Raw genomic sequence first — 25397 nt, 5'->3', positions numbered from 1 at the left:
ACTCATTAAATCACAAACTCTACAAAACGAAAAATATTTATCTGAAATTTTCTTTACAATTTGTTGAAATAAGTTTACAAAACTACTCATTAAACTCAACATTGCTTTAACATTTTCCCTTTCGTGCACAAGCGTGCCAAGGTTAAATTTCCACAGCTGAGTTGCATTGTCTTACCTTCAGCTTAAATACCCAAAAAAATGAACGGAAAATAAGAGCATGAAAGTTAGGTTCAAAAATACATTGCTTTCGAAACTAATGATCAAACCAAATGAGCTTACTGACAATCAAAGTGTTTATTTTTAAGCGGCAGTGCGTACGATCGTGCTTCTATTACGCTCCCTGACTGGCGCATTAACAACTTCCTGACAAATATGTGTTTCTGAACATATTGTTTTCAAAGTTTTTGTATCTTCAAGTGACAAGATTTAAAATAAGTTTTTCAATATCAGCAATTTTAATTGACTGACGTTTTTGGATTTGATGCAACGTCAGTATGACGTAACATTAACGTCATATCGGACAATCCAAATTATGAACTGAAGACAAAAACTTATATTTTTGAATGGAATTTGTTTGGTGTTATCCCAGACAGCAAACCAGTTGTTTTTTTGCATTGATTTGTCTGCAGACGTTGAATCAATGTAAAAAACGACTGATTTGCTATCTGAAATGGTCTTTTTAGTTTCTTGCATTTAATCACGTTTGTATGCATGTTTTGTGCGACGCCCTTTGTGTTACATTTGATTTTTCATTACAAGACACTATTGCGTTCGTCACCATTTAGCCAAGACGGTTTACGCATGTCTATAGTGTGTTCTTGCTTTCAAAAAGTGTGCAAAGCAACACTCACATATAAAATAATGTTAATATTATATTCAAAATGTGATAAGCTCAATGCTAGTCAGATGTGGGTGGCCAGTGGTGGTAGGTGAGTGGCCAGTGGTGGGTGGGAAAACCTTCAAAGGATCGTGGAGACGTTTGATACATAGGGGACACTCGCAGTGAAGAATGGAGGCACTCGTCGAGATGAGAGACAATTTAATTACACTTTTATAAATTTTTGAGTAATACGCGCCAGCAAGCTGGAACAATGCCTACGGGGTAACAGAATGTCAGACACATGTGAGCAATTTTCTTCCATCGCTTGCAAATAGAGTTTTCAACAAATTAGTTTTACGCGAAGATTCGTAATCGTCTCTTGAAACAGGTTCCACTTCTGTTTTGGAATACAAAGTCTGTCTGCACTTTCCGGTCTGAATGGTCGTTATGTCTTTTTAGCACCGGAAATGGCCAGTCAAGAGAAAAAATAAACAAAAAGAGTTTGTAAGATGCACCAACTAAACGAGTCACTGCACAGTTGCCAGTATCGTTAAAATAAAAACAAACAGTCGTGAGCTTTCGTCACAAAAAACCTGTTTTGTAATCAACAGGCTCAAATCCAGCTCTCTATCTGAATAAGAGAATCTTCAGTAGCCACTATTTACTCCACATTCGAATGATAAAAAGTCTTGAACACATCCATTTGGTGTTTTCTAGTTAATATTTCGCATACTGTGATCTTTCCAATGCAAGTTTTGAGGTTTTGTGAGTAGTGCCCTGAGCTCATGCTTGCAAAACATCATGTAATTTGATTTGCCAATAGTGTCCTGCGATATGTACATGACCAGTGAAAAACGCACCCTTGCAAGATTCAAACATGACCTTGAACAGTGGTTCATGGAGCAAGATGTATGTCTGTTGTGAGTACGACGACAAAACCACAAATAGCGCAAAAACTACCCTATATAAGCTACAATAATTCCTCACACCCTTTTAAATTTAAGTTTCGCTCTCGGGGTGTGCGCTTGAGCAACTCATTTCAGCACTGCTCTCCATTCAACGGCTCCAAGTGGATGGAATAATTCTTGGGCATTAATATTTCAACAGCAAATGGAAACTTTAATCTGTCAATCTCGATGACCGGGCCTGCATCAGTGGTTCAAAGCCTCCACAAGTCTACAAGTCTGGGAAACTACCAGGATCAAGCACTCAAAGAAGCGTTCCCAGTCCGAGGATAAAGATCAAATCAATCAATCAGTTTTGGGGAATACTAGGACTCGAATTGGTTGTTGATCTGCTGCACCCCGCGCAAGATATTTCTCTTGAGAACCTACTTATGAATGTTAAGCTTGTAGCGGTGCTTGCAAGCTGGAGTTTGGCTTGAGTGCCAAGTGGTCATGAGCATGTTCTAAAACGGCGCCATTGCGACATCTATTGAAACATATTTGTTCGTCAGAACTTTTACGCAACGGTGAACACAGATTTTATTCTCCTTGCCTTTCCTACTTATACTTAATGTGAATCTTTAACTATGAACCAGTTTTGATACCGCAGAAATCCATACACCTAAAAATTAAAGTAGTTCTTGCGTTTGAGGCCGCCGCATGTCACGTTGTTACATCCAGGCGCAACAGCTTGTGGATTGTGTGTTCATCGAGCGTTGTTGGGTCCACATGTCTATCCTTGGATTGGTATACAGGACATGGGTAGAAAATGTGGTATGCAGTCTGAAAATATGAGCCACATACACAAGATGGTGTGAGTCGGCGAGGCTCCATTGAAACACGTTGCTATTGAAACGGCCTACCCCAGTTGGCAAGTTAGTCAACCTTATATAGTTAGTTTAGTCAACCTGTTAGTCAATCTTACAGTGCAACCGAGTACACTACACTTGAAATTAGTGTAGTGTACGTCGGAGTTTTTTTTGTAGGCTGGCTGGGAAAGATCAATTGAGTTCTTAATTAATTAGTTTGATAAATACATAATTCAGTCGTGTACAGAACAGAACCAAATATAAAGTGCAAATTGAACAGTAGCTTTTTCGTGGTCTTCTCTTACAAGGAACATCATTTGCAAGTTTCGATCATTAACTAAACTTGAAAGCAAGATTTTGGTTCCAATTGGTACTTTTTATTACATTCATATTAAATTTAACGAAAATAGGGTAATAAAAAATAAAGAGAGTTGATAAAAAAAATCTTTGCTTTCCAATCAGTGCTTTTATCTACCAGCACATTAGATATCTGGAAATGACTAAGCAAAACAATTAACAATACTTGTCCTTTCGAAGGCTAATCAGTGGTAGGATAGTGGAGGGATAAGACACTCGTTTTCATATAATGCGATTGTGGTTCGAATCCCAGCTAATCGGTTGCCAGATCAGTTTGTGTGGTAATGCTGTGAGCGTAGTTAGTGAAAATAAAGCGGTTGAGAGAAATGAACTGGCCCCTTTACTTTTGTTAGCGCTTATGGCCTAAAACAAGAAAAATATTATCTTTTTATCCCCTGGTTTAAGGTATTACGTATGTGTTTATTGTTTTAATATTATTTGTCCTTGTTTTTCAATATATAAATACTATGACGCACATTCAAATATTGTCCTTTGAAATTGTCATTTCCTTACCCCTGGCAAAGCGAGATGTTTCGTGTATTGTTGACGATGAGTCTGGTTGCATCTAATCGTGCAGCTGCATCGAAATCAAACGTATCTAATAATAGACTCCCTCAAGTGTGTCTAATTGATGAATGGATTGATTGTTTGATGGAATGATTGATTGACGGAATGACGTTTTCGGATGCATGGATGGGAAATGGAGTAACTATTATTTCTATCAATGACCTACATGCAATTCATGAAGATACTTCGGAAAAAGCAATTCCTTATTTGCAGCCATTTTAAGTCACTGCACAAACACAAATTAATTTCAGTTTCATCATGGTTTATAATGCACAATAGTACAGTAGTGATTGCAAGCTTAATTATAAAACACAATTTATGTATGCTTTTTGTTGAAAATTTGGAATGCTAAGCTTACAAGTCAACCCTAAATTGTACGTTAGTTAAATCTTTGTAGAAATCAAATTTAATCCAATAGAGAAATGTTTTTCTTCTATTTAGACGAGAGCTTACAGTAAGTGTGAATTCAGCCTTTTGATTAGAATCCCTTTCAGGGGCATCACATGGCATTTATTATCTGAATAGTCTACAGTTTTACTTTTCGCTGCAGGTTAATTCAGTGATTTTGATTTTTATGTTTATTTCAAGAACTTTTTTGCATCTTCTTCAAATTTATTGCTCTGATTTTGCCTTGAGCCATCTAGGAGCAGGTAGTGATAAACGAGGATAAAGGTGTGACTGACATCTAGCGGTAAGCGAGCTGTTTTATAACCTAATTACAAGAATCGGAAACTAGTTTAAATCAAAACATGCAGAACAGAAAGTGATTTTTGTCCTTGCATTAGGAAGGCGTCGAACTAGCAACCAACTGAACGTGGATTTAAAGCTGTCATTGAATCACCCAGCATTTTGTCCAGGCTTACGCTTTGTGGTTGACAATTTCGATTAAGTGGACGGGAAGACATAGAAGCTATATCTTCGTGTCCACCTTTAAGCGATTCATTGAGTGTCCTGCTAAAAACCGATGCATGCTCATCAGTGGAGTCGAACCAGTGCTCCTTGGACCGCCCTACCACAGCTCTCACCACTTGGGTTTGCAGCCGACAAATGACAGAAGTAATAAAGTAATAAACAATGAAGTAATACGCAGTATACTTATTATTGTTGGCACATAAAAGCTTAAATTGGGCCTGGCAGTCGCCCAATCTTGCTTGCATGACGTTGCCAAGATCGGATGGCATAATGTAAGACAATTGCTACGCGTGGTATGTTTGTTGCCAACAATAAACAGTCGTTGCACAATAGTAGCCTAATGGGCGATTAATCATCTGATTGAATTTCATGCCAAATTTTTTGGTTATTTACAGATTTGCGACTTTTTCTGCTTGGCTTCATTGTTAGCGATGCTTATTTTGGGAAGAATACAGAAAGTTCGTGAAGACAATATGAAACCACACCAAAGGGCCTCTTGTCTCGAACTGAATTCGGGATTTTTCTTTCTTGATCCAGTATGTTCGACGAAATTATTTTGCGTGGTTTTCACAACAACAGGGGCAAAGCAAGAAAAGCAATACTCGATCAAGGGTGCGTTCAACTTTTTAGCAGTTTGCGTTTAAAAGTCAATACATTTATTAAATGAAAACAAATTACTTTGCAGTAGGTTTTTTAAATGCTACCCGTTTCAGTTGCTTTTTAATTTCAAGCAATAGAATAACTCCCTGATTACATGCAAAAATACTGATGCTGTAATAGAATGATCGTATTACTAAGGTGTAAGGATTTATAAAGTTATTAAAGGGATACTAAAGCAAAACCTGACTTGGCGGTTTTCCACGTTCTTTCTGTTTAACATGCTACCATAAAACGATTTTCAATAAAATTTTGCCCCATTGCGGTCTGACTACCATTGCGCGCGTGCTTTTTGTCAGAGCTTTCAAAAAGAGATTGGGCTTGAGCAGCGAAGCGTGTGACTGTACAGTCTGCGTCACTAGAGACTACGAATCAGCGCTGATCTCGCAATAATTGTTACTGCGGGCGATTTGACTGTAGGCTATGTATGTATGTACATCAAAACATCAGATTTCAACATCAAAACATCAGACAGTTTGCTCAAAACATCAGATGTGGTAACATGGCTATTGTTATTGGTAACGACTAGAACATCACACAACTCAGGTGAAAGAGAAAATTGAAAAAAGAAAACTAATCAGGGAAAAATGATGGTTTGCGAAAATGAGAAAATTGAAAGTAGTTACTTTTAGCGCCAAAAAACTCGAGAGTGCGATGTTTTAACTATTTCCCCATTAGTTTTCTTTTTTCAATTTTCTCTTTCGCCTTAGTTATGTGATTTTCTAGTCGTTACCGTTGCTATTGCTGTCTTTTGTGACGTATTCTCGAGCAGTGTTTGCACTTTTGGTTATTGTGAAAAAAATGAAAATAAATAAAACATTGGACTTTGGGCCTTGCCAGCGCCATCGAAAACAATTTTTTTTCGGTAATTTTTCTTGAAATGTATTCTTGAATGTTCAGTTTACGCATTTTAATGCTTAATTCCTGTTTGAAATTTTCATTTAGTAGGCCTTTAAGGTCCCGATCAAACAAAATTAGAAACCCTATAGTTTGGGATCATCAAGAAGAAGAAGTGCATATCCATGTTATCTTTAGCGGGAACTTCCAACTTGATGAGAATAGAAGTTCTTAGGCTCCTTGGAAATCAACTTCCGTCGAGATTCTACTGTACGGTGTCCATATGCCGTTTTTAACTATTGTTAACTATTGTTAACTACTGTTAACTTTAGTCTTTATTGCGTTCAATGCATGGAAGGATATCTCGATTTCCAATACAAATTTTTGGTTTTACCAAAACTTTATATTTGTTACTGGATATTAATACCATCTAAGTGTGTAATTTATTGTTACATGCACCTGATTCAATGCATTTCCATGACACAAATGAGTGTCGTAGCATTTAACTGCTTCACTGCTTAAAACCGTTTGATACAGTATGTCAAAGTGAAATTTTATTCTTGCCAACAATAGTCTCCAGAATTAATAAATGTGCAGAAAGAAAAAATAGTAATAGGTAAAATATTGCCACATGAAGAAAGAAAATCTAGTTCAAAACAACAGCGCTCTTTGCTCCAGGAGTTTTTAACTCCTCCACAAGCAGTTAGTGATTTCGGATTCTTCCTATTCTCCTCAAGTCAATGCTCCGTGAGGTAGAATTCTTCTAATGCGTCCTTGCACCTTCCTCCTCCTCTCTATTCAGCTGTGACTTTGTTTACTGACTCCAACATATTTTCGAGTGTGACGTGAACAAAGATTGAGACTCCGGGCATTTTGACTCCATTGTTATCGAGGAACGGGATATGCCGATAACCTGGACAAAAAAGCCTTAAAGCTGCTTTGTTCTTAGCTTGTTTATCCTTTCAATACTTCATTAGTTTTAACACAGTCCTGCAAAACTTGTAATTCTTGTAAAAAAAAACATCGAATTCTTTCTTATAAACTGAAGAAAATCATTTTCTTTACGCTGATGCAATATGATTAATCCAAAATAATGATGTTTGAGGACCACCCAGACAGCAACGTCTGCAAACGTTGAATCAATGTAAAAATAACGGATTTTGTTGATTGGGTAGAGACTTGCAAAGGTGGAATAGTAATGGCCTAATCTTTGTTTTTATTTTGAAACAGTTTCACAAAACGTATATAGATTTATGCAGTAACAGCCTTATTTTATCTCCAATGCTTCACACGGTATCACACATGTGTGCTGTGGTGTGGTGTTGCTTGGTTATGATGGTTTACTATTTTGTACGTTTTCACAAACAACTTCCCCCATGTGCTTGAAACGGTCAAGATTAAGGTGTAAATACCTTGGGCGATGCTTGTAAGAGGAATACTGTACTGTCCTACTCTTTCTCTCATCCTACGTGTGTCTTTGAGGAGAAAACGCAACATGGCTAGTTCTGAACGATAAATTGTGTGCTCGAAATCAGCAGGAACATCCTTTGTAGTGTCTGAAAAAGTAAGGAAGTATTCAAAATTTTAAAAATGAACCAAAACAAGATTTTAAATTACTGAAAATATTTCTTTAAACAAATTTCCTTTTGATAGCTAAGCTGGTTAAATCTTAGGCTAAAGAATGAAAAAGCAGCAACACTGGTTCAATCCTCATAGTGTGCATTTGAGAAACGCATTTTAGAAGCATCTTTAATGTGACCTTCATTAGTGATCCAACTATCTAACACAACATAATAATCGGCACCAGCTTTTTACAACTCTTTGAAATGGTCACACCAGGAATCGAACTCAGAATTCCCCGAAGCAGTAAACAGAAAGCTTGACATAACCAAGGGTTGAGAAGTTGACACTCAAAAGTCTAAAGTTTTTTTAATTTCACCAACTATCCGTTTTCAGTATTCCTTTTTTACATGTAAAAATAGCAGTTTTTTCTTGCTGGTGTTCGCCAAAATTACTGATCAAATGGAAATTGGAGAAGAGCAGGCATTTTATGCAGGTGAAGTACTCCAATATCAGTGTACTTGCGCTTCTGTAGTGATACGTCTTTGAATGTAAAACTTTTTAGCTAACTCGCTTAAAGATTTGACTTTTCAATACAAACTTCAGAATCGACAGATTTTCAATTTTAATTTCTTTTAATTAACTTCATTAAGCTTTGTTTCCGTAGATGAGAAAGTCAAAAATATCATTTTCTTAATGACCACGTCCTGTATCAGGCATGAAACCAACAATTGCACGAATGTTGTTTCATGGCTAATGGGCATACGCAACTTTTGGCCAGCGCCGGTGAGAAGATAATTTGGATCCTGTCAATTGAAATCTGCGGGCCGACAATCTAAACCCTTCTATGACATCGCACTATATCCAAAGATTAAGTGTTTTCTTCAAGTTTTCGTCCCCTTGGAAAGGTTACGAGCCCCCAAATTTACCTGGATCTGGTTTCAAATGTACCCTTTGTACTCCCAATAGCCTTAAGCTCAATTGAAAGAAAATTTAGTAAAATTTATGAAATCTTATATGAATCACATCTTTACCTTTTACGCCAGCACAGGAAACATTTCTTCGAATAAAATCATCCCTGTCGCCAGTTACAGTGATCTCCATCATAAGGAAATCTTTCTTGGAATACTTTCCACTGTTTGGGCCTGTAAAAATCATATTGAGCTCAGTTTGTTAGACCACTTATATGGTAGTTTTACAACGGTATCAGAAAGTGCTTTCAACTTCAACGTGCAGACAGAACAGATTTCATAGAAGGGCGGGCTAAGACTTCGTTTTGCTAGGTGGGATTATGTTTTAAACTGTGACGCTACAGTTATGGTTAGTTACTTTTAGTCTGTGACAGAAACAAAATTAGCTTGTGAAGGATCATAAGATGTGGGTTTATACATTAACAATCTAACAGCCAGCATTAGAGCATTTTAACTTTAATAAAAACTGTTCAGAAGGAGCAATCTTTCTGGCGTCAGCACAAGGCTGACTCCTCGATCACCACAGAACAATGAGCATTGCGATTCGCTAACCGTAGCGGTGTAGCCTCCACGCTTGCGACCATCCAATCAACGATATGTTTCTCAACAGTCGATTGTAGCAAGAATTGACAGCAATAGACACCGGTGTTTTGCCCATACAGCTAAACACCGCGGTGTCTATCGGGTGGGCGAAACACCTGTGTTTATTGCCGTCAATTCTTGCTGCAATCGACTGCTGAGAAACCTATTTTACAAAGACTTGTAGTTTATCAATTGCTAAATACCACATAATGATTCAAACTTTAAAGCTTACCACTTATAACGCAAATTTTCAAAGATTTCCGGCAAGTTTTGTTTGTATAAGTTTTACATCGAGGAAGTCTTTGAACTTCCGGTTTTAAAATATATCCACAGTTTCCGTTTTGACGGAATTTTCCTCGATTAATATCCATTTCATCGCATTTCGTCTGGTAGTTAAGAGCAACTAAAGGAACAAGATAGAACAACAGTAGTTACAACAACAAAGTGTACTGCACTGTATCCAACGCAACTGAAAGGCAGGTTTATTCATAATAATTTAAACGTCTGTGACTGGTAAACTGCTTTTTTGATTTAAATTTTAATGTGCATTCCAGTTAGACAAAAACTACCAACTGTTTGATTAGTTATTGTTATTTTGAATAATTATGAAAAACAAATTGAAAAATAAAAGCCTTTATTATATAAAAACAACTTTTTACCGAGTTGAAAGCCTAAATTCCACAATGGTTGAGGGTCGTAGTTGCTGGAATCAGTCCGCGAACCTGCTGGATAGACTCGGCTCAGCTTCTGCTTGTGATATTCAATAACAGGATCTGACCCTGATCTTGCGAGCCTGGCGTAACAAGCAACATGTGAGAGACAAATCAAAATATGGAGGTTTGTAAATTACAGCAGTTTTGAAGCAAATATTATGTGGTTTTTTGTTATCCAGTAGCTTAACATAATTGTTCAATGTTCATATTTCACTAAATTTTGCTTTTACAAGTAATTAAAACACAGTGAGCGCTGAACACGCTGTTTTAAAACTAACTATGTAACGTTATTTTCAGCAATTTTTTATGGTTATAATACAAATTAGGCTACTCGAGCAACATTGCCTACATTGCCTTGTACCTAATGACGCAGCTAGAAAGAAAATTCAGGGGAGAAAAAGCAATTTTTGTGGGGGCAAAGGTCCTTCAACATTTATTACAATGGTATTAAAACATTTTTTGGGGGGGAGGGCAAGATACAATAGCCTACCTAGGAGGGGGGCGATTGCCCACCTAAGCCCTGAGGCTATAGCCCTGCTCGTAGTCGCGCTGAAATTTTTTATTATGACGAAGGTAAAAACTTTAAAAAGCTTACGGCTCAGCAGCTAACAGAAAACATATTTCAAAGAAATATTATCTGGAGTATGTTGAATTTCTTCCTTTTCCTGATTACAAATCCCAAACAATATCATCAAATCTTCGTGTTTGTAATTTACAATATGTTGATTATTGCGTTGTAGTCTGTGTGTTCTACGATCATTACAAATTCAAAAGGTGATCATACTTTTTCCATTTTCCTTCACTGAAAGAAGACATTGTTACAACGCTAGTCCGGGTAGGATCTAAAGAGGAAAATTTTGCGCTCTGACAATATACCACTAGCTCTGACAGCGATGGAGAGACTTTCCAATCAGGAATCTAAAAATCAATTACTTTCTCATAAATTATGTTTGGTATATTGACCACTATAGAAATCTAACCAAATTTGAACGAAAGAAAACAAATGGTGAAATCATGAAGTTTATAAGCTGAATTTTTAGAAGCCAATTCTAAGTTTCTAACTTTATTTGTTCAGCGTGTGATTTACTATTTAGCGATCTTTTAAAGCACAACAGGCATCATCAATAACAAAAAAATTAAGACTACTGTATGTTAATTGTGTTACGCTTGATAAGGAGCTACAAAAGGTGCTCAGAGTGCACAGAGTTTTTGTAACAGATGCCATGTTTAACGACAAAAAATTTTCAAAAGTCATTATTTACAAAACTGTAAGAAGTCGAGGCCGACGTGGAAGTGAAACTGGAAGAATTTGATTTGTTTCTTGCAAATGATTGATTGGAGAAGCTCTGTTGCATCCAAGCCCTCTCATTCCATGTCAAGTTGCTGGCGTCGATCTGAAAGTAGTAACAGAAGGATGATATACGTAGTGACTTCGGCAGGCCTCAATTGCAATACTTGATGGGGCCATTGTGCCATTTTGATGGGGACACTGTGCCTCGTTTTAGATAATTTTACATGTTTGGCGATTGCATGGTCATCAAGTTATTACATGCAATTTACAGTGAAGGTTAAAAATTGAAACTTTGAAAGTTTATAACTCTCTGATGACTGTTGTACTTCAGATATACTTCAGATATATAGTTCAGTTGAGTTATAGCTACAAGAATCATAAAGGTACAATATAAGAGCACATATACCTCGACTTCAACAGCCTCATCATAATTATTGGTCTCTCGCGTGGACTTGGTCCTTAAAAGAACTTTTCCTAAAACGTCATAGATCATATGAATTTAATCACATATCACAAGATTAGGTTCATTGAATCATGAGATCAAATTTTATGATCTATAAATTTTTAATCTATTAAATATTTGCGTCAAGGATAGGCTACTTTTACATTAATTGATTAAAGAAATACTTGCCTTCGGACTGAGAAAGCTTTTTTGCGAACATAATCCTGATAGTTTCGTATACTTGTAGACTTGTATAGGCTTTGAACCACTTATACGCAAGCCTGGTCATCGAAATTGACAGTAAAGTTTCCGATTGTTGAAGAGTTATCTGTAAATTATTCCATCCACTTGATGCCACTGAATGGATAGCAGTCATGGCATACGTTGTTGCTCAAACAAACACCACGAGAGTCGAACCAGCGCCGCTTGATCTTATAGTTTTGTTGTGAACAAAAGACGGGCTCTTAACTAGAGATGTAAAAAAATGTTTTTTTTGTTTTTAAAAAAAAACGAGCTTGTTTTTATTGTTTTTTATTGTTTTTTTTGTTTTTTATTAGTTTTTTGTTTTTTTTACCTATTTTGACATTAAATGTCACAATGTGCAGCACTTAGGGTAAACTCATTGCAATAGCGTCTCTTTCAACAAAGAAACAGTCTCATAACTCGTATGACTTATTTCAAATCAGACTATATGTCTGGTATATTGTTTCATTGCAATTTTGTAGCTCTCAAGTCTCAACACACGAGCCATAAACATTTCTCATCGTCTCAAATAGTAGTAACAGTGTTCTATGGTTGGCACATCTCAAGTATTGGCTGTAATTTGGTTCAGCCAGTTGTTAAATGCAGTACCACACTCGTGTACAGCTTCGAAGCCACCTGGCATTTTGGTTAATGGGCATGTTAGGACTAGGTGGTCAGTGTCCTGTTTCTCTGCTTCACAAAGGCACTTTTGACCAGCACACCACACCTTTTCCAGTACAACGTCAAGAGTTGTTCCAGTTGATGTGCATTTGGTGCAAACTTGATGAAAACCACACAAGCGGTTCTCGAAGATGGAAACATTTTGATGTTTTTTATTTTCCCTGAAGAGGTTCAATATTCCTTTGTGATGTCATAGTCATGTTTGTTTTTCCCTTACCATTGTGCTGTCATAGACATGTTTAAAAGAAGTATGGTTGCACTTAATCCATCCAATTTGAACTAGTTTGCAGGACTTTGAAACTTTAGCACTTTTCTGTTTTTGCCAAACTTTTCGTCAATCTTTCCTCTACCCAAAAAAAAAAATTAAAGTTATGCATCATGGTTTTATTGGTGCATAACGACAAGAGGTCAATTTCTTTTTATCTCAAAAAGTAGTTGGCCTAGTTCCCAAATAAAATAAGTTTTCATCTTTGATGTTTGTTTTGTATTTTTATCCTGCATTGCGGGAATATGGGTAAAACTTTATACTTGTCAGGAAAAGTATTATGAAGCATTTATTCATTATGTGAACACTGAGCAGTGCTGAAAAACTCCACTTTAAAGGGAAAATTTCTTCATTCAGGGTTGGTAGTTACTAGCAATAGTCAACATGGGTGGTGGGCATTTGAAAGGGACATTAACCTAAACCTTTTCTGACAAATGCACTTACTTTTGACGACTAAAAATATCAGTGATAAGATCTCTTGCATTACGTCACAAATGATCTGCAAGAAGCATCAATGACAAAGTGTCTAAGACCTTACAAGTTACAACACACGAAAAGAATACTTCTGTTTCAACATTTATAAAGCATATTAAGCTAGATATCAGAAAACATGTTTAAACAAGCTATTGTCAATAGCTTACATTAGTAAATTACCACAAACAAAGTAATATGTGTTCTGAATACTGCCATCTTGTTTTTGCCAAAATTTCGTCAACCCATTGAGTGTGTAGCCTTTAAGAATAACCAGCCCCGGTGTACTAACATCGTAGGCTAACTTCCATAAAAGGAAAAAGAGATTAACTCATCTACATTATGTCATGTATTAAATTGCATTAATTCAATGTTTGTTAGGTCTACTGCCACAAACATGCCTGAGAATGAAGAAGAAAGCGAAACAACGTAGGACTATGCAAAAAACATAGGCTGCTGCCAAGCACAAACACTTAAGAATTTCAGCACAACCATAAACCATTTTTACTTGTTTAACGTTTTTCAAGAACACTATAATGAAACTAAGCTGCAAATTGTAAAAAATTTGCAACATTTCCAGAAAAATATGAAAAAAAACAAAAAAAACCAAAAAACGAGTGTTTTTTTTGGCCCAAATTTTTTTGAAAAAAAACAAAACGGTTTGTTTTTTTTGCATTTACATCTCTACTCTTAACCGATTTAGCTATCGGGGCGGACAGCGGACTATTTAAAAGTTGTTTTGAAATTAGCCCAAAACATTTTTTTTTTTAATTTTTTTATTTTATTATTTCCAGCCGAAGTGGACTATTCCCTTTGCCCATTCCTCTGAGTTGTCTCTAAGCTAGACATGTCACAATAATGATTTGATCGACCAGCATGGGATTATGTTCAGAGGTACCCCAGAGTTCTAAACAAACAGGCTTGAAAAACCAAATATAAAATAATAATCATGTTTAGTTTTGCGCCCATTGCAAGTCCACACGGTACACTGCAATCATAGTTGCGATACAACAGACAACAGGAAGCAGAAATGAAACATCTAGTCAGCGATTCAGCTTCTCTTATTATTTTGGCAAAAAGATTAAAAAATATATTTTCGTCCAATCTTACTAACAATTTATTGTCGTCTTACCTTTAATCAGGATTTTTCCTCTCAACGCAGAAGGTGAAGGTAAGTGATTGGTTTCCTCCAAGGGACGTATGGGAGAAGTTAGCAATTCACTCCCTAGTATAGTCTGAATAGAATAAATAATTAAAATGGAGCCGTTGAGCAAGATGGCCAACAAGAAAAGCTATGTGTACGATGAAACGCTACGGTGGTTCGACTCTGGGGGTGAGCGCTTCAGCAACGCAATTCAAGGACAACTCTCTATTCAATAAACCCTATAGTAGATAAAACAATTCACAGAAAATGATGCTTCAACAACAAGAGGAAACTTTACTCTGTCGATCTCGGTAACCGTGCCTGGGTTAGTGGTTCAAAGCCTCTACAAGAATGCGAATCTGCCAGGATTAAGCTTCAAAAAGACTTTCTCAATCCGAGGATAATGAGTTCCTCAACAAAAAAGTAAACTTTACCTTTAAATAAAGTGCCATTTTTTCTTGCTGTGGCAAACTGCAATGATTTTCTAAACTGAGGATCAGAGGATAATCAGATACTTCGAACGCATAGCGTCCGATCACTTCAACCACATCTTTGAACTTGATTTTGGAAGTAAGTGTGTAGCCGTGATATATCTGTGGCTCCCCATCAGCACCATCCCAACAATCCAACTCTACACATCTGCATCCTTTCATCAGAACGCTGCAGCAAGGAAGAAAATCAGGTTTTGATTTTTTTATCAACTTGAAACTATTTGAACCATAGACAAACAAAACAAAGTAATCTTAGCGGGTTTAACATGTTGTATTACACAGAGAGATAACATAATTAAAAAAATCAACTCAAACGTTTTCGACACGTACGTGTGTCCTCATTAGGAATTGCTTATGTGCGCAAACGGTCTTGTTTTCTTTCCTGATGAGACTAATTTAGTGATGAGACGAATATACATAAAATGCAGATTTAAGTAATTGCTGATGAGGACACAAGCACGTGTCGAAAACGTTTGAGTTGTTTTTTTATTTTTACTTTTTAATTATGTTATATCTCTGTGTAACTGTAATACAACATGTTAACCTGCTAAGGTTACTTTGTTTTGTCTGTCTGTGGTTCAACAAAGCAAACTCTCTACCAAAGCTTTATTTACAATACAGATGATATTTCTTGCAAGAAAATGTGTAAATTCTTCGCTTTTAAAATATAAATCTACACCACAGCGATAAAAATGAATTTCATTTATTTTCGATTAAAGTGATGTCAATTTTTGATTTTTACTCAAAATCTATTAAACTAGTCCTCACTGATTACTCAATGCAGAGCCAGTCAGTTTGAAATTGAATGCAGAAACAAATACAAATGACCATGGTTCGAGGCCCAGCATGTGCAAGTTAACTTTAAAAACATTTCTCTTTTGTGGCACCTAGTGGATGGAATAATTTAAAGACAACAACACTATAACAGCAAGCGAAAATTACTCCATTAACCTCGGTGACCAGTTGGCTTATATGGCTGCACAGCCTTTACAAATACGCAAAATTAGTTGGCATTAAGCTTCCAGAGAGACTTTCTCTGCCGAAAGGTAAAGATTCTTAAACAAACTAATAAAAACACTTCCAACCAACTCCTTGCCCACTTACTTCATGTAGGCGTCCACACTGCTAGGGTCTGTGAGTTGATCTCCAGTCAAATAAGTATTATGAGAAGATGCAATGTAATAATGGGATAGTGGTTGATTCATATCTTGGTAAACCTAAACGGCATTGGAGTAAACTTTGTGCAATATTTAGATCATGCAATGTACTGCAATGTTTATCACCCCACTGTACTACTGACAGATTACTACTTTTAGTAGTAGGTAACCTGCTGAATAATACTAGTTAACATACTCAAAGTCTTATATGACCAATACTTTAGTGTTTGTGTGAAACTCATAACCACAACACATACATTCGCCAGTGGGTGTGCAAGTGCAGTGATAAAAACCTTATTTGCCCAACTACGTTTAAAAGAAAAAAGAATTTAAATGAGAATTAATTTTTGTGGTTTGGCCGTGTTTTTTAATATCTGAAATATTGCTTTCTAGTGAAACTGTCGGCAACATGAAACATTATGTATTTGAAAGAACAGTTCTGTGGATAAATCGATCGGAATTGGCGTCTCTTTACGCCTACACAGACACTTACATATGTTTTACTGCTAAATGTTACAAGTCTGTGAGTGTTTTATGTCTGCAAAAACTGTGAGTTCCATTAATTTTCAAGACCAGACTTGTAAATTTATGGTTACATTGTTAATATCGAATGTTTGTTTTAGTTGCCTTTCTTGTCGTCATTAACATTTTTCGACTCCAATAAACCTACACAATTTTGCTTTTTCCAAAATCACTAAAAATTGAATTCAAACCAAATTAACCTCTTGCCAGCAAATTTCTGTTACTGTTGTACCTTTCATGAACAGGGCCGGATTTAGCTGATGGGGGGCCCGGAGCACTTTTAGATAGGGGGTCCCCGTGCAAAAATCACCTCTGCGTTTACAGTGGCATTAATCCAGCACTGCACAGCATTTTTCAGAAACTTCAAAGGCTGAAAGAAAAAAAATAACATTTTTTCCACGTCGGGGGCCCTTAACAAGGGGGGCCCAGGCACCTGCACCCTCAGCCCCCCCTAAATCCGGGCCTGTTCTTGAATCATATTGAACAGAAATGTTTTCAAAAATTGCTTTCATTTGTACACTGGTAGGCCTACCTACCACGTCATGCCGCCAGTTGAAAAGCTCGCATCTCGATGACATCAAGTAGAGGCAAAATCCTTGGTATGACATCAAACTTTCCAATCTCAGGCCATCGTTCACCTCGTAACCAAAAATAAGTTCTTCACATTCTTTCTCGGTGATATTTTCTTCTCTTTGTGTTTTCTGTAAAAGTATACTACAAGTTGAAAGGAGCTGGTAACCTTCCTCTCATTATTGCAGAAGGCCTAATGTGACGGCAACCTTATCTTCTCATTTCCCGAAGCTCAGTAACTGCGCATGGAACCCTTTAACCTTTACAAGTTGAAAAACTCGACAATATATGAAAATAACAATTTGCTTCATGCTCTTGGCTACAAAGGTGGTAACCTTACTTATAATACCTTAAATGCAAAAGAGTTGCCATAGAGGTGAACTGAGGCATTTTTAAAAGAGGAACAATTTTGTTTCTCACATTTTGTTTTAGTTCAGTTTGTTTTTATTTCTTACTGTCACACACAAACCAGCGCCGCATGTCAAACGGAGCAAGAGTCTAACTCTAGAAAATTAAAGAAGCGGCAAAACGTAAAGCTAATACGCTCTAGAAACCAACATAAGATAATAAGTAAAATAACCTGGCATACTCGCAACATCTATAGAAGATATACGCAGTGCCGGTCTTAGGGTTTTTCAGGCCCTGTGCGGAATATGCTTTTGCGGGCCCCAATGACAATAATCCAATTCAGTGGCGTAGCTAGGTACTTTGAAAGAGGAGGGGCGGTGGTGGCGGCGTGATCGCCAAAGACGACAACCAGCGGTGGGGGTCTGGGGGGCCTCCCCCAGATAATTTTGAAAAATTACTTTGAATTTGGGACATTCTGAGAGCATATTCAACAAAAATTTAGGTATGAATATTACTGTGAAATGGTGCTGTCCAGTGGCATAACAAAAGGATAAGATCATGCTTTCTTTGGCATTTTTCGGAAATAAAGCTATATCTCTACAGTATGTTGAGTCTGGATGCAACCTATTTCGTCCCCTGAAATCGTGTAACAAAATTAAATTTCGACTCATTTCGTCCCCTGAAAAGATCGAGAAATTTTGAAATGTTTGCGGCAACTCCGATCAGCGATTTCGGCTATGTCGTTTTTTTTTCTCGATCTTTTCAGGGTACGAAATATTCAGGCGACGAAATAGGTTGAATTCGTTGAGTCTCTATGTTTTCTTGTTGCGAATTCCTTTGCTGAATTCACTTGTTGAATTTTTCCTTTGAAAATGACAAAATTACTGCATTTTCTGAGTAAATTGCGGGCCCCCTAATTTGCGGGCCCTGTGCGATCGCACTGTTTGCACATCCCAAAGACCGGCACTGATATACGATTTGGGAAAGAGCATTTTAACAATGATGCCTTCCTGACAGTGACAATCAACCAACTGGTGATTGTCCAGTCAACAAAAGTTGCCATTTTTGCATTGTTTTAATGCCTGCCGACGTTGAAATGATGTACAACAAATTTTGTTAACTGGTTTTGATAACTGCAACCATCTACAGTACCTTGCCACTTATTTCGTGTAAAACCAAAACCACAATACAACATCAACAGCTCTTTTAAGGACAATCGTAAAATCAGACAAATCGAAAAAAAATCTGGTTCAAAGAGATTGTTGAGGGGATTTCCCTTTCAATTTCAACGCTTTGGCTCTTTAGTTTAGACCAGGGGTGGGCAAAGTTGTTTAAAAAAAGAGCCGCTTGCGGATAAACCATAAAGCCGCAAAATCAGTTGACACAAAATAACATAACAGCAATAAAAACACAATGAGTGTTTATCCATATCATTTTTGTACTTGACGCGCTAATCTCTGAAAATTTGGACGATAAGTTGTTAATGCTGTACGAATTAATTCTTTCAAGAGTTCATTTTGAAGTTAGGTAAAAGTACGGCAACGTATTTTCGTAAAGCCCAGCTTGTGAAGTTGTGAATGAACCTCAAAACTTCAGACAACTAAGTGCTAGGCATCGCCAGCACGTAAAAATAAATCTTAGGCCTACCTAGCCCAATTCTTGGTCTCAAAATTTCATATAATCTTGCTTATAGGCTCAATAAAACTTTAATGCTAATTTCTTCCTAGCACAGACTGAGTGCTCTGGTTAGGGTTAGGCCAAATTAAAGTCATAGAACAGATTAGATTGATAAATTCTTATAGAAATGAGTGAGTTAGTTGTGGTGCTACTTCTAAGCTTCAACTAATCGCTGCTTAGCGACTTTACTAAACTTCCAATTGTTGCTGACTGAACGCAAAAGTAGCCAGGAGAGACACAATGTTGCTTTTGCAACGTCACAATTCCATTGTTCAACAATGGCTACAGTAAAAAAGACTCCTTTTTCATCTTTTAATTGTATTGGGCTCAAATTAGATTTTGAAGAAATTGAAGTCACAAATTTTAATTTTTAATAACCGATTTTTGCGCCCCTATTAATGTAGTGCCCATGGCTCGAGCCATGTCTGCCATACCCTAGGTACGCCACTGCTTGGTTGACAGTGCGAGATAACATATTTATAATGTTGATAATCATAATTTGTTTGTTATATTACCATTCAATACAAGAGCCACAAAATTTATGTTGTCGAGCCGCAATTTGCCCACCGTTGGTTTAGACCAGGGGTCACCAACCTTTTTTGCATGCGGGCCACTTTGGCACCAAGGAGAGCTGTGGCGGGCCGCACTAATAAAATGATAGGTAGGTTGACTCTTATGCTAGAAAAGAACGCATTTTGTACCCAGTATCCAGTGTTACATGTTGTTCATACTTATGCTCGAATACAGCAACAAAATTAATCGAACAACGCTACTGACAAGCCAAGCTCCTTTTACAACACTTTTGACTTTTTTAACAATGCCTAATAAACGAGGCCACTTGTTTTGTACACTTATAGCGAGGCGAGCGGTTTCATCAGAATATTCATCGCCAAGCAAGAGTGGTGTTGTTACTTTACTTCGCAAAAGATATCTTGCAAGTTTCAGACTTTCAGTGAAAAAGGAAATGTTTGACACATCGCAATACAGGCAACAATAGTGACCTGCAAACATATCAGCGAAAAATAGGCTCCAATAACAGGGAAAAAGAAACCAGGTACTATGAAATAAACGCTTGTGGAAATCACCAAAAAATCGTAATTCATGAACAGTCTTCCCTCTAAAAAAGCAATGAGTTGGTTTTTCATCCTTTTTGTGATAGTCAATGAAACCGTCTTTATTTTATTATTGACAACTCTCACTTACGGTGCTTATCAGCATGGCAAGAATTGTTGATTAACAACATTTTGCAGTACTTGCTTCGGCAGAACATATACTAAAATTGGAACGATACAGAGAAGATTAGCATGGCTCCTGCGCAAGGGTGACACGCAAAATCGTGAAACGTTCCATATTTCTTAAAAAAAAAAACGTTTTGCAGTACTAAGCTAAATATTTTCATAATACAATCAGAAAAAGTCTTTAAATCTATATATAATATTTTGCCAATTTATTATAAATTGAGTTGGCACACCGACCTATTTTGCCAACAAAAACTTGCATACAGGGAATACTGCTCATGAAACACAATAACGATGAAACGCACATTAGTGTTTACATGACATTTGCAAACTTAAAATAAGCAACCCTATGCTCACAGACAATTTCGAAATTCGAAAAGAAACGTTTTAATCAACCACTGGGACAGTGTGGCTGGACATCGCATTGGAATAACTTTAAGCAACCCCCACCTAAAACTATAATCTGATTGGTCGGTCGGTGGTAGGCTATCGTATGCACAGCGAAAATATGCTTCCCGGAAAGTATTTTTTGCCTTCGTGCTCATTAACTCCTCAAGAAAAGTATTTTTTGTTCTACTTGTACGCTGATACCTTCCGCGGGCCGCAGCGATGCAGCGTGGCGGGCCGCATGCGGCCCGCGGGCCGCCATTTGGTGACCCCTGGTTTAGACGATCGCTGCTCAATATAAACTTTTAACGATTAGCCAAGTTAAACGTTATTGTTCTCTGCAGTGTCATAGAACAAATGTTTTCGGCATCACAGCAAAACAAATGAACTGGCAAATCTCAAAATAAAGCGTAAGTTATCTCACCTGAATAAACTTGTATAGTTCACGTGCGGTCAATGATATTCCATCCGCAGAGGATCGGTCAAATAGTTCTTTGATTTCGTTTCTTGAAAACGCTTCTTGGTACAATTCAAAGAAGCTGGGGAACGGGAGCTGGTGATGATGACCCTGAGATGCCTTCAAAGACTAACAAAAGTATTTAAGTTATGTTGTTATTTGCTAAAGACAAGATTCTAAAATGACGTCAATAAAAATGTATGACATCACCAATGTATATTGTACATGGATCTATTGTATTGAGAATGTGACGTGGAACTAGATGAGAAATATGTATCGCCAGCAAGTTGAATGAAAGAGACCATAGATATACTGTACACACCTACGCAATTGGCTGAAAATAGATGGAAATCTTCTCGAAACAGAAAGACAGAAGAATAAGCTTAACGAGTTTGCGACAAAAGGCAAATATTGACTGACACTTGTTCATGCCTGACCATATGCCTGTTTCGGCAAACAAAAACAATGGACGAAATCAATAAGGGCGGCAAAAAGTAAGTTGCTAGACTGTAGAAGAACATGGGTGCAATGTAATACTTTTTAAACAAAATGGAATAACTGCTTTCCATTTTTTGCTTGACAAGGCTGCGAAAATTTGGATGTACCTTGCACAAACATTGAACTTGCCGAATTATACATTTCAAATAAAACGTGCGTTATGTTTTCACGCTTGTTAGTATGCTACGTCCATTCTACACAAGACTAAGTATCCAATGGAATATACTTCTGGAGAAGAAGTATGCCCATAAGGAAAAATAGATTGTGTATATCTGGGTAAACGAGCATGAAAACGTTTGAATACGGTTGCGATGAAATATGAGTAATGTTGTCATAGTCTGTCGTGCCAATGGCGCGATTGCTTAGCTAATTTGCTTTCTTTTTAACGACGCAATGGACATTTGCCCAACGCCTTAAAGCAGTAAATTACTGATATCGGTGACTACATAAAAACTTCTACAAAAGTATTTAGATGACATCACCAAGCTCACAAACATGCCCCGAACAACATAAAGAAAAAAATAATTTATGAAGTAACAATGTGATTGACCAGAATTCTTTACGATAATGTGATCTTCTTGCACCAACTTCAGTCCTTGAATATTGGCCAGTTATTTACCTCCATAGATATCATTAAGATTTGTGAAAGAGTGAAGGTGATTGCGGCACTTGGAGGTGAATCCGGCCACCCTCGGTAACGCGAAAATCACCGGATTAAAACTGGACTACTAGTAGGCTAGCCTACTACTACTACTACTACTACTACTACTACATAGATATCTCTTGTTTTAGTGGATAATGGACCACATTGACGTTGTCAGTGTGACTTGTGGTTTTTCATAATCACATCACCGGACTCACCATGTAACAGGATAAAGCTTCTCTTCGAAGTGGTAGCCCGTGTCTTATCAGTGATGACTTAGCCTTACGCAATGTCACGTGACCATCTCTGGATGACCTGGAAGTGTTGAAGAGTTCCCAAGCAGACGTAGATGCAAGATATTTAGTTAAAGAAAAAACGTTTTTTTTTTTATGTGATTTAATAACGTCACACCCACAGCCTGGAGCATGTTCACCATACAACTCGCGAAACTAAGTTAATACAATATTGAAAGTTAATCACAATAGCTCAGTAAAGAGATAATGCTCTTATTGATGATTGTCAGTGAGTAAACTGAATTATTGCTACTAGAAAAGAACAAAATTGCAGCCAATGTTTTGATGTTGACTTTGATAATTAATTAATCGGTCATAAATCAAAAAAATGTTGATTTAGCGAATTTTTAACGTCATTGATTTAACCAATAAATACGCTGTAAGGATAAGCCTTTTTCCATTTTTGTAGTCGGTTTGGGCATACAGTACAACAACCAAAAGGATATAGTTCAAACTGCATGCGAGGTTGAAGATTTGTCAATTTCTTCTTCAAGTAATTCAGTCCCAGCACCCAATCCTTTGCTGATTCCTCACTGCTTGTAATAAAGCTAAGAGGAAGGCGAGATGAATTGTTGAAGACGATTGAAAAATAAGCCGAACTTTTATCAGTATTGTCGTTGACAGAATTCTCTTGTAAACCGAGCCTGATGTGAATCTGGCGAAGGTCAACTGAAAAAATGAAGAAAAAATCTACAAAATATTCATAGGACGAGATGTTACCCAGATGTAGTGCACCATTTCTTCTTTTAAAAATCCAAGCAAGGATACAACTGAAGCTCACTTTTTCAATTGTTGGTGCATTTGTTTCCATAAATATAATTCTCATAACTTTGAAACATCTTAGCGCGAGCCATGAAATGGTTTACGTTAAGTTGCGTTGAGTTACGTTGCGTCTACGTCTGAGTTACGTTACGTTTAATGAGTTTACGTTGAGTTACGGTTTACGTCAGCGCAATATCTAGTCCTGAAGGATCTCAACTCATTGCCCAAACAATCTTATTAATCGTCGTCTGCATGGCTGAGTGGTGAGAGCCTATAACCGAATGTCCAAGGTTCAACTCCCATGAAAAGCACTGATTTTTAAGCAAAACACTGTCATTTTTAAACATGAACACAAAGTTGGCGACTACAGTAAATGACGAAAAGTCTGTCAAAGCTACAGCACCTTATCGTAAGTTAAAACGAATTGCCATTATAGTAAAATAATAAAATAACTTTTTACCCTTCTTTTCTCTCTTCATCCCAACAAAACCCTTACATCCACATCCTACAAAGGTGTAGCGAAAATAAAGGAGATCTTTGTCCAACCTGCAATATCGAACCTGGTCACCAAGCGGAAGTCGACTTTGCTTTGCTGTCCGCATAATTTCCCCCGCGCGAAGTCGCTCAAGAGTCTTTGTGACTGCAAACAGTTTCATTTTCAATCGTGTGCATGCACATTGCACAACCTATTTGAATAACTTGAGCCATGGCCACCTGGAGATGCGGCCTGATTTGTCACATTTTGCAGATTTTGATTACAGCTACTGTTAGTGCTTGACTGATATTTTTTGAGATGTTTTTACTTTTTGCGGTTTACTAATGACATAAAACTTTTTTGTTGCCTTGGGGAAGCAATAGCAAATGAGAAAAAGTAAGTTGAAAAACGCAAAATCAGACTGTTATTGAAAATTAACAGTCTGACTAAAATCTTCGAAATCAAATTTTCTTTGTTTTTCAACATGTGAGGATGTTAAAACCTATTGTGTCATCTGAGGAAAAGAATAAAGAAAGCGTAAAAATTTAATTTTTAGAAAAATTTATTTAAACGTTCGCCCAAAGTTAGAAAAACCTGGAAATTTCTGCAAAATGTGACAAATCAGGCCGTATCTTTAGGTGGCCATGCTTGAGCTAAACTATACAAGTCAGGATCGAAACGGATCCAAGCTGGTAGTTTTTCTACGCTTTTGGGTTATCCGCTATACTAGAAGAATTACTCTTTTTCTGGTTTAAAAAGTCTTGTACGTTTTGTAGCTTATATTAGAGTTATGACGTTAGATTTAAAGTGATTTAATTTTTTTGTTGTTGAAAGCAATTAAGCTTGAGACAAAGTGTAAAAAATATCAAATTGAGTATTGATCTTTCTAATGTGGCCATAGAAACGAAGATTTGCATCTCGCTATGTAACTTTACTAGTAGTTACAGAAACATCAGTTTCAAATCGTGCTTCTGTTTCCAATGAAGGCTCAGAATAAATTTACTTTTGCGTAAAGCGCTCTTGAGTCTGTGGTTTATTTGCAATGTTAGCAAGCTATATCAGAATTTAATTAATCGTTTGAAACGAAGCTTGGGCAATGTTATTTTCAGACCCAGAATAGCACTGTCTCACAAAGCAGGACATTCCAATCTAACAAACTAGAAACGATGAACGAGAAAATAGATTACTATTAATCCTAAGTTTCAATAACTTTGGCTAAAAAGTTGACTATCTAAAGGTGAATTTATGCTTCAATGTTTTGCTGAATTTCTGTTAGGCTTTGAAACCTTGGTCAAAAGTATTTTAATTTTTTTAAAACCTACAACATTACTCTTATTTTTCTCAAAAAGTTAGATTGGTTAACTGACTTTTCGAAAGCCTTAGCCTACTTGTAGGCTGCAGGTCTACTTACTGTAAGGATCTTTGGTGTTGACCAACGTATTTTCTATTGAAGCTGGAAGGCTGCTTTTGCCATGATCATTTATTCGAAGCAAAGATTTCAAGCTAAACCTTCTTGCTTGCCTAGCCTGGCTAGTTTTGCTTGACTCATCAATAGTCTCTGCCATAAGACGGTAGCGTTAAAATTTCTGTTTGAAAATCTGCAAACTAAACAG

At 37.0% G+C, this 25397-nt stretch overlaps 1 protein-coding gene and 1 non-coding gene across 2 annotated transcripts; one reads left to right on the top strand and one right to left on the bottom strand.

Annotated features, from left to right (window-relative positions):
* Positions 1-6444: 6444 nt before the first annotated feature.
* LOC145774199 (1-phosphatidylinositol 4,5-bisphosphate phosphodiesterase zeta-1-like) lies at positions 6445-25397 on the bottom strand. Its single transcript, XM_082585374.1, has 17 exons — positions 25196-25397; positions 23770-23949; positions 22994-23216; positions 22473-22599; positions 21081-21242; positions 16973-17137; positions 15862-15974; positions 14701-14926; positions 14255-14357; positions 11427-11494; positions 10992-11123; positions 10514-10647; positions 9676-9809; positions 9249-9419; positions 8498-8608; positions 7316-7459; positions 6445-6816 (listed from the first exon to the last, which is right to left on the bottom strand). Exons 1-17 carry the CDS (start codon positions 25347-25349, stop codon positions 6698-6700), a joined length of 2466 nt encoding a protein of 821 aa, XP_082441500.1. The 5' UTR covers positions 25350-25397; the 3' UTR covers positions 6445-6697.
* Positions 20281-20387, top strand: LOC145774924 (U6 spliceosomal RNA). The gene has a single exon (XR_014290097.1). It is a non-coding gene; the product is annotated as a U6 spliceosomal RNA (small nuclear RNA).

Source organism: Aplidium turbinatum, chromosome 7, assembly GCF_918807975.1.
Source record: "Aplidium turbinatum chromosome 7, kaAplTurb1.1, whole genome shotgun sequence".
Lineage (NCBI taxonomy): Eukaryota > Metazoa > Chordata > Ascidiacea > Aplousobranchia > Polyclinidae > Aplidium > Aplidium turbinatum.
Note: the sequence above shows the minus strand (reverse complement) of the source record. Positions and strands in the feature narration are given on the sequence as shown.

Excerpts from the sequence above, each read along its gene's own strand:
- LOC145774199 (XM_082585374.1), bottom strand. The coding sequence starts at position 25,349 with ATGGCAGAGACTATTGATGAGTCAAGCAAAACTAGCCAGGCTAGGCAA. Across the intron at positions 23,950-25,195 it reads CAACACCAAAGATCCTTACA|TCACAAAGACTCTTGAGCGA; the intron begins GTAAGTAGACCT and ends AACTGTTTGCAG. Across the intron at positions 21,243-22,472 it reads AAGCTTTATCCTGTTACATG|TCTTTGAAGGCATCTCAGGG; the intron begins GTGAGTCCGGTG and ends TACTTTTGTTAG.